Raw genomic sequence first — 15,105 nt, 5'->3', positions numbered from 1 at the left:
GAAGTAGAATTTCTTATAGATTACTGTATGGGTAGTAGGTGGGAGTTGGATACATAAAAACTAATCAACTTTATATTAAAGGGCTAAATATGAAAACAGGGGCTAAGAGCATTTGAAAATTAAAATACACTGAAACAAAAGTATAAAGCTACTTGACAAAAAGGACTTAAAAATGGAAGAGTGAAGAACACATATTAACAAAGAAACACGAGAAATATAAAATACACGCAAGTCTCAGATAATAATATATGTTGAGATTAATGTTCCAGGCATATCAATAAATATGAGTGGACCTAACTCACTATTAAAAGAAAAATTTAAATTTTCCTCACAAAGTGAGGTATAACCTAAAACAGATGACAAAGGCTAAAAATGTATATTAAAAGATATACTAGGCAAATGGAAATGATAAAACGTATAGCGATCTTGATACTGGACAAAGTAGAATTTCGAGCTGAAAAACATTAAGTCCGACAGAGAAGGATACTTTTTGTGATAGAATCCTTTTCTCCTCCCTCAGTGATTTCCATGCCCTAATCTGTGGAACCCTTTATAGTAGCCACATGAAGTGGCAGAAGGGACTTTGCAAATGCAATTATGGTTACAGACTTTTAGGAGGTTATCCTGGATTATCTGTGTGGGCCCAGTCTAATAACATGTGCCCTTAAAAGCAGAGAACTTTTTTGGCCTGAGTCAGAGAGATGTATGTGGTATATAAAGAGTAAGTCAGAGATAGTGAAAATGTGATAAAGGATTGGCTTGCCATTACTAATTTGAAGATGGAGAGGGCAGTATGAAGAGGAATGCAAGCAGCTTAAGGAACTGAGAGGCTGATAGCCATCAAAGACTACAACCCTGTATTGAGCCCTACAACCTCAAGGATCTGAATTCTATCAACACTCTGAAAGAGCATGAAGGGATTCTTCCCCAGAGCCTCCCGGAGGGAATACAGACAGCCCTGCTGACAACTTGGTAGTTTGGCTTTGTGCCACCTTAAGCAAAGAACCATCTGAGCTGTGCTGTGCCCAGACTTCTGACCCACAGAATAAGAAGTAGATGTTGTTTTAAGCCACTACATTTGTAGTAGTTTGTCACTGTAGCAATAGAAAACTAATATACTTATTAAGAAAATTTGTAAGTTATGATGAAGATGAAATAGTTACGTACCAAAGAACACACAACCACCTTTATGAAGCAAGAAGTATGAGATATTCAAGGAGACGTAGATTGAAATATGTTAATAGTAGGAGAATAACATAGCACCATACTCAGGGTAAGACATTTCGGATGCACAAAATTGAGTAAGAATATAGAAGACCTAAGTCAATAAGGCATATCATAACTTTGGGACTTTAAATCCCAATATAGAGTCTATACTTTCCAAGTACACATGGAACATTCACTAAAATTGATCATATATTATGTCATGAAGAAACTTCAATAAATTCTACAGAGTAGATATATTACAAACACCTCTTCCCTGATTGCAATGCAGCATTAAAACTAGAAATTATAATAAAATCAATAAAGTAGGACACTTTTCACTTGGAAATTAACCTTGTATTCAGCAACTCTTGGGTGAAAGGAAAGGAGAAATAAAAACAAACTTCAAAATTCTTTAAATTAACAATGGAAATATCATATTAGAACCTATGAGATACATGTAAGACGGTGATCATGAAATAAGGATCAGGAAATTCAAAGCCTTAAACACATTTATCAATAAAAAAGAAAGGATAAAAATATACTCTAAATTCCAAGCATGCAAGGCTAGCAAAGGAGCAAAGTAAACCAACAGAAAGCACAAGGAAAAAAGTAAACATAAAATCAGAAAACAATGAGAGGAAAACTAGATCAATAATTTCTATGTGTATGTTTCAACTAATAAAACACTAACTTCATTGAAAGGAAACCGGGCTGATTGGAGAAATGGTTGATGCTGAGGCTGGTGCTGGGAAAGTATATAAGCCCACACCTGCTTATGTTAGAGAAGAAGTATAGCTAGAGTATGATAAGGGAATGTGCTTGAAGGGGCTCTTGCTTCCTAAACCTGGGACCATTTAAGTATCAAAATATATGAGTATAATGATGGAAATAAGTAAATGGAGAAAGGAAAGCTCTACCCTACAGTGGCATTCTAATAAATGTAGAATAAATGTCAGAATTAGAAAATCAGTATTTGGCAAACATCACATACAGTACTGTTTCTTGCAAGAGAAATAAATGAATACTAAAATTAGAAGGTGAAAATTTGGGGATAACAGGATATTTGCATAATCTCACTATTTCTACACAAGACTTACTAATTACAAAGGGGATAGTAGTAATTGTACAGTGAAGAGACATGGCTTAAACCACCTTAACCATGTGATCCAAGTTAAGCTTATCAGTAATGGGGTAATAGATACGATTGTGCCTCTGTCATTTCTGCCAAAAATACATGAACTGAATATAAATAATTGTAAAGAAATAGGTAGCCCACATTGAAGGACAACGCAAATAACTGTCCTGGACTCTTCAAAATATAAAGGTCATGACGGTAAAAGTGATTTAGGAACTGTTCCAGATTAAAGGGTACTAAACAGATAAAAGCAAAGTATAATGCTGAATTGCATTTTGGACCAGAAAAAAAACAACAACACAACTTTGTTCTCTAAAGGACTTAAGTGGAACAATTAAAATTTGAATTAAGTCTATAGATTATATAATAGCCTCTATATAATAGTGTTATATCAATATTAATTTCTTGATTTTGATAATTGAAGTGTGATTATGTGAAAGAATTTGCTTTTGGAGAATAGGTATTAAAGTATTTTTCTGCAGCTTATTCTCAAAAACAGTTCAGCCACCTAGAGAATGATAAAGCAAGGTAAATGTTAACATTTGGACAATTTAGTTGGAAGGTATACCAAAATTCTTTGTGCAGTTTTTGCAGTTTTCTCATATATCTGAAATTATGGCAAAATAAGGCTTTAAAATCTTAACTTCTACTAGACCTCCCCTACTTCCCCCTCCCCCCCACCCTGATTTTGGCATTATCCTTACCACTCTCATTTTTAATGTCAATCTTTATGAAAGTCTCTTCTATAAGAATAGTATAGAACAATGACCAAATACCATTAGCTAGTACTACCCTAACAAATCACTATGAGATTCTTTGTAATTTAAAATACAATAATTTGTAGCCAGAGCTGAATATTATTGATCTTCTAACTTTTTAAAAAACTTTATGTACAACACTTGCAACATGTAAAGAAACTTAATTCTTTTCCTAGAACTATAACTTACAATGTCCTATCAAGATTTGATTATGAAAATTATGTATTAACCTTCTACCTCTGAGGAAAGTCTTGAAGACTAATTGATTTGCCACTTAGAGTTAGGGGACCTGGGACCCATGGCCATTAGCTATGTAATACTGGACACATAATGTCAGATGGGTTTCTAGAGAGAGGAATGTTCAGTTTGGGTTAAATTAAAATCCAGTTCTCCATTCCAGAATTATCTTTTCAAACGCTTGTTAACCTGGGTTGAAGTGGTATCTTTTTATGGTAGTCATCTGATATTCTAAATGACTTTTCTAAGGCACAGTTTCTCAATTGTAACATAAGAATTACTTGGGACTCTTGTTAAAATACAAATTCAGATCCAGTCCACCTTTGGTAAGTCCCAAGGGTGTGTAAGCTCCAGCAAGCTCCCAGTTGACACTGATGGTCCATGACCACTCTTTGATTAACAAGATTGTAGGTAGTTATAAAGGGACCACATGCTTCTGTTTCCTATCCTCATTGTTATTAAAGAGTAAGAAAACTAGAAAAAGGCAAAAAAGGAAGCAGTACATGGTATTTTATTTAAGGTAACAAAAATAATAAGATACAATAGAAATTATTTTTATCTTACATTTGTAACTATTATTTGAGTCTCTAGGTGTGGTAACTTTCTACTTTTTTGGGTTATATTTCTGTATACACAAAAGCTATTTTATGGATATAGGAAATTCACCTATGAAACTTGATAAGAGGTGTGTCCTAAAAAAAAAACAAAACTGATCCTAAATTATTTCTTTCTATACTGTTTGGAGGTTTTGTTTCACATTGTCAGACAGTATTAAATTCTAGGATAAGAGATTTATGGTAGGCTAATTAGCATCTCAAAACACAAATGATTTTAAGAGAGTGATTGAAAGTTTATTTTTGCTAAAGTGATAGCTTATTCATGCTGCTTTCTAAGACCATTCAGGGTTCAATTTAAATCAGACTTTATCAGTCTCAGCACAGTTGACATTTGGGGCCCAATAATTCTTTGTTGGGGAGGGTGACTACTGTCCTGTGCATTTTAGGGTATTTAGCAGCATTCTTACCTGCTTGCTGTAACACCCCTGCCCAACTCAAATCATGACAGACTTTCTGTAAACATTGTCAAATGTCCTTTTGAAGGGGGGTAGAATATATCCAATTTAGAACCACTGATTTAAATGAAAGAAAAGAACACAGGGTTTTAAAGTTAGTAAAAGGGAAAGGGAAGAGATTTGGGGGAATGGTATGCTATTAATGAGATAGAGGAACATAAATTTTCTTTGTAGGTAATGGAAAATTTTCTGGACAGTTGATCCATCATTGCTTTAGATAACATCACACGTCAAGTTAGTAACATTGATAGTATTTTTACTCTGAAAAAAGTAATGTCTTACTTGGTATTCTTTGTAGATTATAACGTTTCACCTCTTTAATGTGGTTTAATGAACATTACATGATTCATATCTGATTAATACACAGGAAAAACTTGGTTTCTGTTCTATATATTTATGTCTCTAAAACAACATTGTTTTAAGAGGTCAATTTTTCCCAACTTGACCTATAAATTTAATGCAATTACAATAAAAATCCCAAGTTATTTTGTGGATATTCACAAATTGATTATAAAACATATGTGGGAGGGGGAAAAAAGACCCAGAATAGCCACAATACCTAAGAACAAAGTCAGAGGACTGACACCACCCAACCTCAAGACTTACTCTAATGCTACAGTAATCAAGACAGCATGGTATTGGTGGAAGAGGAGACACATAGACCAGTATGACAGAATAGAGAGCCCTGAAATAGACACATAATGAGGTTAACTGATCTTTGACAAAGGAGGAAAGATAACTCCTTGGAGAAAGGATACTCTTATCAACAAATAGTGCTGAAAGAATTTGACATCTACACAAAAAAAAGTTAATATAGACATAGACTTTAGACCTTTCACAAAACTTAAAGTGAATTATAGACCCGTTGTATTAAAACACAAAACAAAACAAAACAAAACAAAACAAAAAACAAACTATAAACCTTCTAGAAAGTAACAGAGAAAATCTAGGTGACCTGAGGTATGGTAGTAAGTTTTTAAATACATCACCAAAGCGTGATCCATGAAAGAAATAAATGGATAACTTGTACTTTATTAAAATTAAAAAGTACTGCTCTGTGAAGGACACTGTTAAGGAAGTAAAAGGACAGGTCACAGTGGTGCTTGGGTGGCTCAGTCGGTTAAGCATCTGACTCAGCTCAGGTCTTGATCTCAGGGTTGTGAGTTCAAGTCCTGTGTTGGGCCCTGCGCTGCATGTGAAGCCTACTAAAAAAAAAAAAAAAGTCACATGATCTCAGGGTTCCATGAATTCAAGTCCCCCATCAGGCTCTGTACTGCCCGCACCGAGCCTGCTTGGGATTCTCCCTATCCCTCTCTCTCTGCCCCTACCCTGTTTGCGCTCTCTCTCTCTCTCTCAAAATAAATAAAGTTAAAAAAAAAAAAACTTAAAAAATAGGCTTCAATCCAAAATACATAAAATACTCTTAAAACTCAACTATAAGAAACTACTAGGTTTATCTAAATTGTTTTCCTACTGTCTTCTAGCCTTCATGGCTTCTGATAGGAAATGAGTTGTTAATCTTGCTGAGAATCTGCTTTACATGAGTCTCTTCCTTCTTATTGCTTTCAAGATCTCTTTGATTTGCCCTCCCCTCCATTTATGCATGTCTAGGTGTGGATGTCTTTGAATTTATTCCTCTTAGACTTTGTTGAGTTTCTTGGATGCATAGGTTATTTTTCATCGAATTTAGATTGTTTTTGCCTATTATTTCTTGAAGTTTTCTTTCTGCCCCTTTCCCTCCTCTTTTTCTGGGAATCCTATTGAGCTTATATTGCTGTTTCAAGGTGTCACATGTGTCTAAGTCTCTGTTCAGTTTATTTCATTATTTTTTCATTCTGTTCCTCAGACTTGGTCATCTCAGTTGCTTTAAGTTTGATGATATTTTCTTCTTTCCTGCCCAAATCTGCTGTTTAACCCTTGTAATGAAATTTTCTTATCAGTGTCAACTCTAGAATTTCAATTCACTTCTTTTTTATAATTTCTCTCCCTTGATAGTCTTTAGTGAGACATTGTTTTCATTATTAGTTTTAGTTCTTAAGTCATGGTTTCCACTTAGTTCAAGTACTAATTTAAGTTCTCATTTAAATGTATGTTGTTTTGAGGTTTTTATAAAATTTACCTTTTCACATTTATAATATATTCTATTAAGTAGCTATGATTAAACAGTTGAACTCTGGGTCATATATCCCAACAGATTGGGAAAATAGTCAAGGACTTTTTTCCTTTTTTTTTTTTCTTCCCCAAAATCGACATCAAGGAAAGGGAATTTTAACTTTTGCTATTTCTGTGTCATGTTCTTTTTACTACTACTTGGTATCTGGTAGTTATACTCCCTCATTCTACAAGCTATTTCTTATTAACAGTCTATTAGGAAGTAATAGGTTTCACTTTTTGATCCTCAGTGTAATCATATGGTCCTCACCTAGTTATCAAATAAAGGTGCTCAAATCTAGTAGAAAAAGACTGTGTAAGCTCCTTTATAGCTTCTACTATAATGAACTTTTGTTACTATAAAGGAGTCACTTCGAACCTCTTTAGCAGTGAGACCTTTTTTAAATAAATGAATTCTTATGTGAAATTCCAGGTACATGCATTGTTTTCTATTTCAAGCAATGACTATAGCCTTTTTGGTCTTCTCTTGCCAACTTTCTTTCCCAATGAGTTCCAAAGGTACTCTCTCAGAACTGAAGAATTCCCAGGAACACAGCTTAAAATTTATTCCAAAACTCATCTTTATATGTGGGGTAGGATGCTGTTTTACTTCATTTATCCTGTCAGAATTCTAAAATGTGAAGTAAGGTGGAAAACACCATCACATTCATTATATTATCCATCTATTCCTATCAACTCCAGTCAAAAGAGAAGGTAAAAACACTGAACTCTGCTTAATTGGAATCTTTTTTTGTTCTGACGTTGTGGACTCTTCAGCCTACTTGTCGCTGGAACTTAGGGAAGATGTCAGGGAAAAAAAGAACCTACATTATTACTGACATAGATTTCAGGCGTTTTTATTCTTAAGAGACCCAGTTCCAAAAATTTTTTGCTTGTTTTCTACCATCTCTAATATAAAGTTCATACAGTAAGGAAATGTATTCTACTAATTACAATGCTTAATACATTTCTTCACCAGAAATCTTAACATGACAATGTCTTCAGTGCTGTTCTGGGCCTTAGTTAGTTAGTTAGTTAGTTACCACACAACATATAAGCAAAAACTGTGAATTTGTGTATGTGTGTGTGTGCGTGTGTGTGTGTGTGTGTGTATGTCTGAATAAAAAATCTGTGGGAGGGGCGCCTGGGTGGCGCAGTCGGTTAAGCGTCCGACTTCAGCCAGGTCACGATCTCGCGGTCCGTGAGTTCGAGCCCCGCGTCAGGCTCTGGGCTGATGGCTCGGAGCCTGGAGCCTGTTTCCTATTCTGTGTCTCCCTCTCTCTCTGCCCCTCCCCCGTTCATGCTCTGTCTCTCTCTGTCCCAAAAATAAATAAAAAATGTTGAAAAAAAAAAAATCTGTGGGGAAAATGTTCCAAGTTCCCTTTTTGACAAAAGGTTTATATAACCTGATGAGTTTCATGGTTTTGGTTTGTCTGTGTATGTAGTAAGTCTTAATGTACTTTTCATTTATCTTTGAAGTTTATATTTCAGTCTAACTGAACATAAACCTTTTATGTGACTTAGCAGAGTCTCCTTTGTTTACTTACTAATAAAGACTTTTAAATACTTTGTCTCTTTTGTGTATGTGTTTTGAGTCAAATAGCCTCATAATGAAAATTTAGATGATGAATGCCTCGGATTATATGCTGAATTAAAATATATCATGGATCATTTTATTTGGATCATTGTCGTATGCTTGCAACTCATATTGAGCATAATGGTTTTGTGCTTTTAATATCACCTTTTAAAATTATATTTTAATGATATTTTTTTGTGCTTTTAGATCATTTGGGGAATATTTTTCATCTTAGTTGCATTGCTGTTTGTAATTTCTCTCTTCCTATCAAAGTGAGTATAGTACACATATTCTGTACAGCACACATCCTGTGAAGTTAATTAAAAATGTGCTAGTATAATGTATAAATTCACTCTTTATAATTTTTTGTTGTTTTAGTTTGGATAAAGCTCTTCATTCAGCTGGAATAGATTCTGGTTTTATAATTTTTGGAGCAAACCTGAGTAATCCACTGAATATGCTTTTGCCTGTTCTACAAACAGTGAGTAAAAGGAAAAAAAAATCAGTCATTTTCTTCTCTAGCAAACATTCTCACACTCTGTCAAACTAGTATGTTAACAGACTATTGATACTTGGCAATATATGCTTGGGCTTCTGCTGATTTGGCTCATTTACATATGACTTCTACATCGATAATAGTACTTTCAAGATTATTATAGTGACATATTACTGAACTCTTATACATAATTTGATTTGGGATACATTATAATACCTAAGATGAACTTTTCCAATGAATTCCTATTTTTGAACTAATGAAGTCTTTTATTCCATACATAAATGTAATTTTTGTTTAATTTGTTACAGGATTTTTCTTAGGATAGTGGCACTAAACAATTTAGTAACAATCTAGTAATTGTTTTTTGGAGGATTATTATTATTTTTTTTGTATTATCATAGTAGCCTGATCTAAATCAGAGTTGATATTTTAAACATTTGTCAAATATGAATGAAGTTTCAGTTAACTTTATATGACTTCCAGAACTCCTGTTGTTTGTGTATTAAATTTAATTTTATCTTTTTTTCAGGTGTTTCCTCTTGATTATATTCTTATAACAATTATTATTATGTACTTTATTTTTACTTCAATGGCAGGAATTCGAAATATTGGCATATGGTTCTTTTGGGTTAGAGTAAGTATAACAATATTATTTTGATTTTTTTCATTTTGTATGTAATTTCCATTACTACAAATTAACCTAGATTTATAATATAAAAGTAAATATCTTGATATTAAAAGCGATGGAAATATTTGCTTTCTCACTTCATGGTAACATAAAAATGCTTTTTGTTTAGAGCAGTGGTTTGTAAATGGGCAGGTTTGTCCCCTGGGTACATTTGGCTATGTCTGGAGATATTTTCAGTTGGTAAAACTAGTGGGTGCTACTGGTGTGTAGTGTGGGTAGAGGCTTGGGGAGTCTGCTAAACACTCTGTGTTGCACGGGGTAGCCTCACACAACAAAGACTTATCCAGCCCAAAATGTCAACAATGCCAAGGCACAGAGATCCTTGTATTTTTTCCATAGTGTTTGGCTGCATGGAAGTATTGAAGTACAGATGGATACACTATAGCTCAAAAGACAGCTCTTCCTACTAGAAGTTAAAGATTACTATATGATTGGAAAAAGTTATTTTCTTCTTACACTCATTTTGAGGTAAATTAAGAATTTTAAGATGAAGGTGATTCAGATAGAAACTACGTCCTGCTGTGAGTAAAAGAAAACCCAGTTAAATAGTGGTTTGAACTAATGAAAGATTTCTTGCTGTGGAAAATTTCAAAAATCTAGCATTGCTTTGTAGCTCAAAAGTGTCAAGTCCGACATCTCTGTAATTCTCTTGGCTTCTCCTGCATGATCATAATATGGCTGCTGCAGCTCCGTTTATCCTGTTCAAGTTCCATTAGAAAAACATTTCTATCAATAAAGCAGCACTCCCACAAATCCCCAGCACACTTCTTTCCTTTTGATGTTTAATATTTTATCACTGCTAGCTATGATGAGATGTAAGGGAAACTGGGAAATGTCAATTTTTAGGTGTTCATGTTTTCATCTCATCCAGAATTGGAGTTAATTTACTCTATGTTGTCCTAAAATCTATTAATAAAACAGGGAAGTCATATCTTAGTTGCTAAAATAAAAATGTTCTCTGACACTGAAATGAAGAAAGTCCTGTGGCTCATTGTATTTGATACCACATGTTTTAGTTTCTCTCTATTATAGATATATATGAAAATATTTACAATCAGATTATTATAAATTATTTTAAACTAGAATTTATAACAGTATGGTAGGAGGATGTCATGAGTATTTCATAGAAATGAGTATTTATAAACATGTGACATGTCTGTTCTTGTACAGTAGTATATAAAACCACAAATATATTACTAATACCTACAGTTTAAACTCATTCCTTTAATCTTTGGATAGAATTAGTGGTAGTTCATAATATTTCTTAGCTCTATAAGCTTCTAGCAGATGCTATTACATAATAAGTTTAGAAGATTTGTCTGGAAACAAACCAGCTGAATACTAATATATTCTCTAGGTCTTGAGTTTTTCATGGATCATTTATAGGATCCTTTGAATATAGATGCTTTGCTATGACTAAAGGAAACATAAATCTACACCTAAAAGCTTTGCAGGGAAAGAATTGTCTTTGTCATTCTCATAATCATTTGAAATGATTAAGAATTCTTTAAAAAAAATTTTTTTTAACGTTTATTTATTTTTGAGAGAGAGCACACGCGCACGTGTGCAAGTTGGGGAGGGGCAGAGAGAGAGGGAGACAGAATCCAAAGCAGGCTCCAGGCTCTATGCTGTCAGCACAGAGCCCAACATGGGGCTCGAACCCACAAACTGTGAGATAGATCATGACCTGAGCCAAAGTCGGATGCCCAACCAACTGAGCCACCCAGGTGCCCCAAAATGATTGATTAAGAATTCTTAATATTTATTTTGGAAGAAAGAAATGGTTGATTGAACTGTGTCATTACCTTTAACATATGAGCAGGACTTAGTGCGGTACAAATAAAACATATTGCTGAAATATTGTTACTGTCTTTTTTCTTTGCAGCTATATAAAATTAGAAGAGGTAGAACGAGGCCCCAGGCACTCTTATTTCTCTGCATGATACTTCTGCTTATTGTCCTTCACACTAGTTACATGATTTATAGTCTTGCTCCCCAATATGTTATGTATGGAAGCCAAAATTACTTAATAGAGGTAAGTGTAAAATTTTAAACTTCATTATCTTGACATTTTTTTTTATTTAAAATTTTTTTTTAGTATTTATTTTTGAGAGGGAGAGAGAGAGTGAGCTGGGGAGGGGCAGAGAGAGAGGGAGACACAGAATCCAAAGCAGGCTCCAGGCTTTAGGCTATGAGCTGTCAGCACAAAGCCTGGCACGGGGCTCAAACCCATGAACCACAAGATCATGACCTGAGCAGAAGTCAGACACTTAACGGACTGAGCCAGCCAGGTGTCCCCATTATCGTGACATTTTAAAGATAGTGATATTTAAAAACAGTTTTTAATTTGTGAAGACTCCAATAAGGTAATAGCTCATCAGATTAAGTTTAATATTGCTAAAATAGGATTTTCATTCTATTTTTGAACTTATTTATATTTGTTTCTTACAAGTTTTTTAATAACACTCTGAATTCTATTATAATAGTTCCTTAATGGATCCCCTGGTACCAAGGTGCTGAGCTTTATCTCAGCACTCTATTGAAACTCATAATATTTTCTCTAAAATAAATATTTCAAGTAATTTTATTAATATGACTTCCTCCAAAATTTTGATGAGCAAAGTTTGTCATCAGTCCTGTGAATCCCACAGAAGAGGCTTTAAAAATATTTTATTTGTGGGTGTCTGAGCTTCCTTTTAACATAATGGGTATCCTCTTACCTGTTATACTCTTTCTTGATATTGATCTTTCAAAAAGCCAGCTGCAGTTCCTAGTTGTAACTGGACAGCTAGTTTGGATTTTTTGACCTATTAAAATATTTTGACCATATCTGATTTAACCTTTGTGTGGTTTGTTTCTTTTTCCTAAAATACTTTGCTCTACTTAATAATGCAAATCAAATCTGTGTTTCAGGTTCTATTTCAAGCCTTGCTCTTAATGGAGTCTTTGGTTACTAATCTACCCAGATCACTCCTTTTTTTTTATCATGTAGTTCCTTCTTTCTTTACTTCATTTAACATGTAATTAAGAGCAAAAATTTAACAAGTACATCCAGCCTTCCATCAGTACCATACATAATATTACCGATGGTTGAAAAATTAGTTCACTGACAAATATTAAGTAATAATGTAGGTGGAACAAATATAAGCACAAACTGTAATAGAGGTACATGAGTAACCTGAGTTTGGGAAACATAGTACTGGAAGATCACTTGAATCATATTTTCTACTTCTTGTATCTTTTTATTCTCTTCTTGCCTTATCCCCTCCACCTAGTTCACTAGGTCATGCCTGTTAAAGTTTCTTGTATGAATAAATGAAGTGAGGTCATGCATTTGCATGGACAAAAGATAATTCTTGTTTTACAGTGGAACAATAAGTAGGCTGTTTCTCTGGGAAACACTCTGTTGTTCAACCAGGACCTAAAGATTGTTGCAAAAAGGTCCAAATGTTAGAGGCACCTGGGTGGCTCACTCAGTTAAGTGTCTGACTCATGATTTGGGCCCAGGTCATGATCTCACAGGTCGTGGGACTGAGCCCCATGTCAGGCTCCGTGGGTTTCTCTCTCTCCTTCTCTCTCTGCCCTTCTGTCTCAAAATAAAAAAATTAATTAAAAAAAAAAAAAGCCCTACTGTTACATTTACCATAAATCTTTCTCTTCTAATTGTAATTTTGCATAAAAATTACCTTTTAGAATATTAGCTAAATGTAGTTTAATAGAAAACAGAGTTAAAATTCATAATGTGATTACTTTTTAGTCCAAATATATGTATTAATGTAATATTTATATTTTAATTGTATTTTCATCTTTCAGAGCAATATAACTTATGATGACCATAAAAACAACTCAGCCCTCCCTGTGCCAAAGAGATGTGATGCAGATGCCCCTGAAGGTAAGTGAGGCAGCTCTTATCAACTATCTTAAAGTTTATAACTCTATGAGAAAAGAGTTGGCTTGCATTTTGCTGTGTTAATCATTTGATTCATCTGTTTTAATATGTGGCGACAAAGGAACTTTTAGCAAGAAGAAATCGTTAAGTCTTTTCAATAGAATTTCTTGGTGATATATTGATTTCCATTAGGGAAAGGACCATTATAAATTAGTTACTTATGAAATAGCAAAAGGTAGTTATTATTTATTACATTTACTAATATAATAAATTACTCTTAAATACCTTTTTTTTTCCTTATAAAACTCAAGATAGTTTTGGTAGAATGTGTAATTCTTAGGGCCAAGACCGCAAGTACCTATGACTTAGAACTTTTAATTCATACGTGTCTAGTTATTTAATAATAGTAATGTTAATGACAATAGCAGTTCACTTTTAAGAACATATAATTGCATTCCAGGCACTATGCTAAGTATTTTATGTGTATTCTAAGAAAAACTGTGATCTTATGCTTTTCCTCTGTGTAATTTTAGAAAATTATTTTTTTCCTCTTCCTGTGCATTAGGTGATTTTTTTTTCTTTTGAATATTATAGTATTCTGTCCTTACTAAGGATTCCAGATACATTCTGTCAGAATTTGCAATTTTTTTTTTACTCCTGGCTTCAAAATGCTTTTATTTCATGGTAAAATAATATGTCCAATATAGTATATCTCTTCATAAATCACCCATGGGTACCATAATAAAAAGATAAATTTTTCTGAGTTTTTAGCAGGGTCAACTAAAGAATGTGATGGAGTAATAGGAAGAATAGGCATAGAATACTGGAATAGCCCAGAGGAAGAATTACCTCTACCTGGAGGAGATCATTGTGCAGTGGTAGTCAAAAGATGGGCTTTGGAAAAGCAATATCAGAGCTGCATTTCAAAGTTAAAGAAGAATTTATCTGGTGTGTGTGCATCAAGGGAAGTTGTTCTAGGCAGAGGAACAAAATGCACAAAGTAGATTATCTTAAACTATATGGGTATGTGTTTAAAAAAATTTAAAACATTGTTATGTTTTGTATTTTAAATTATAGGGGTAAGAGTTTGGAGAGATGGAGGAAACGAGATTATAGAGTTAGGAGTCAGATCACAAAATGTTCTGGAAAGTAAGAGCACCAATGAAAATTTTTGAATGAGGAAGTAGAAGTTATGATCTGATTTATTGTCCGTAACTTAAATTGTAACAGTTGTGTCTTATATAGAGCCTGGATTTGAAACCAGGGCATAGAAATCAGATGAGAGGGGTATTCAGAAGGAGCTTTTATAGTAATCCAGGAGTGATGGTAAAAGCCTGAACTAAACAGTGGTCATGAGGGTGTGAAATAAAGAAAGAAATTCGGATGAAATGAGATTTCTGATTGGATCTAAAGTGTTTTTGAAGAAGACAAAAGATTCTAGAATGGCCCTCTAGTTACTGAGTCATTTGGTGAATTTTGGTATCACCAAACTGAGATAAAAATACATATGAAGATTAGAGAGAATTGTAAGAAATGATGAGTTGACCTGAGATATCTCTGGGAAATTCAGGTGGAGGTTTCCAAGACAGATGAATATATATGTAAGGAAGTGAGATGACAGAGAGTGAGAGGAGCACAGAGACTGGATCTCAGGAAAGTTATCTGAAAGAAGGTAAAGAAGGTACAGAGAAGAGGACTGAAAAAAAAAATGTTGATGAAGAGAGATCTAATCGCATGGGTAAAAAGGAATATATATCTAGTGACTTATTAGTCTTCATGGAAATTTGTATTAGGGACTGAGACTAGGCAGAAACTAAAGACATGCAGGGTCAAAGAAATTTTTGTTTTGCTGTTTGTTTGTTTGTTTGTTTTAATAGATTAAGAGAGACTTCAGGGA

At 33.8% G+C, this 15,105-nt stretch overlaps 1 protein-coding gene across 1 annotated transcript in view; it reads left to right on the top strand.

Moving 5' to 3' along the window:
- LOC125917768 (lysosomal cobalamin transport escort protein LMBD1) overlaps window positions 1-13,359 on the top strand; it is a gene marked incomplete at its 5' end in the record, with an annotated part of 73,308 nt that extends 59,949 nt beyond the window's left edge. The window contains 5 exons of the mRNA XM_049623873.1: window positions 8,343-8,407; window positions 8,514-8,616; window positions 9,161-9,265; window positions 11,205-11,354; window positions 13,133-13,359. Coding sequence (XP_049479830.1) covers window positions 8,343-8,407; window positions 8,514-8,616; window positions 9,161-9,265; window positions 11,205-11,354; window positions 13,133-13,219 — 510 coding nt within the window. The remainder of the gene's footprint in view (window positions 1-8,342; window positions 8,408-8,513; window positions 8,617-9,160; window positions 9,266-11,204; window positions 11,355-13,132) is intronic.
- Window positions 13,360-15,105: the final 1,746 nt, after the last annotated feature.

This window comes from Panthera uncia, unplaced genomic scaffold (assembly GCF_023721935.1).
Source record: "Panthera uncia isolate 11264 unplaced genomic scaffold, Puncia_PCG_1.0 HiC_scaffold_240, whole genome shotgun sequence".
Lineage (NCBI taxonomy): Eukaryota > Metazoa > Chordata > Mammalia > Carnivora > Felidae > Panthera > Panthera uncia.
Note: the sequence above shows the minus strand (reverse complement) of the source record. Positions and strands in the feature narration are given on the sequence as shown.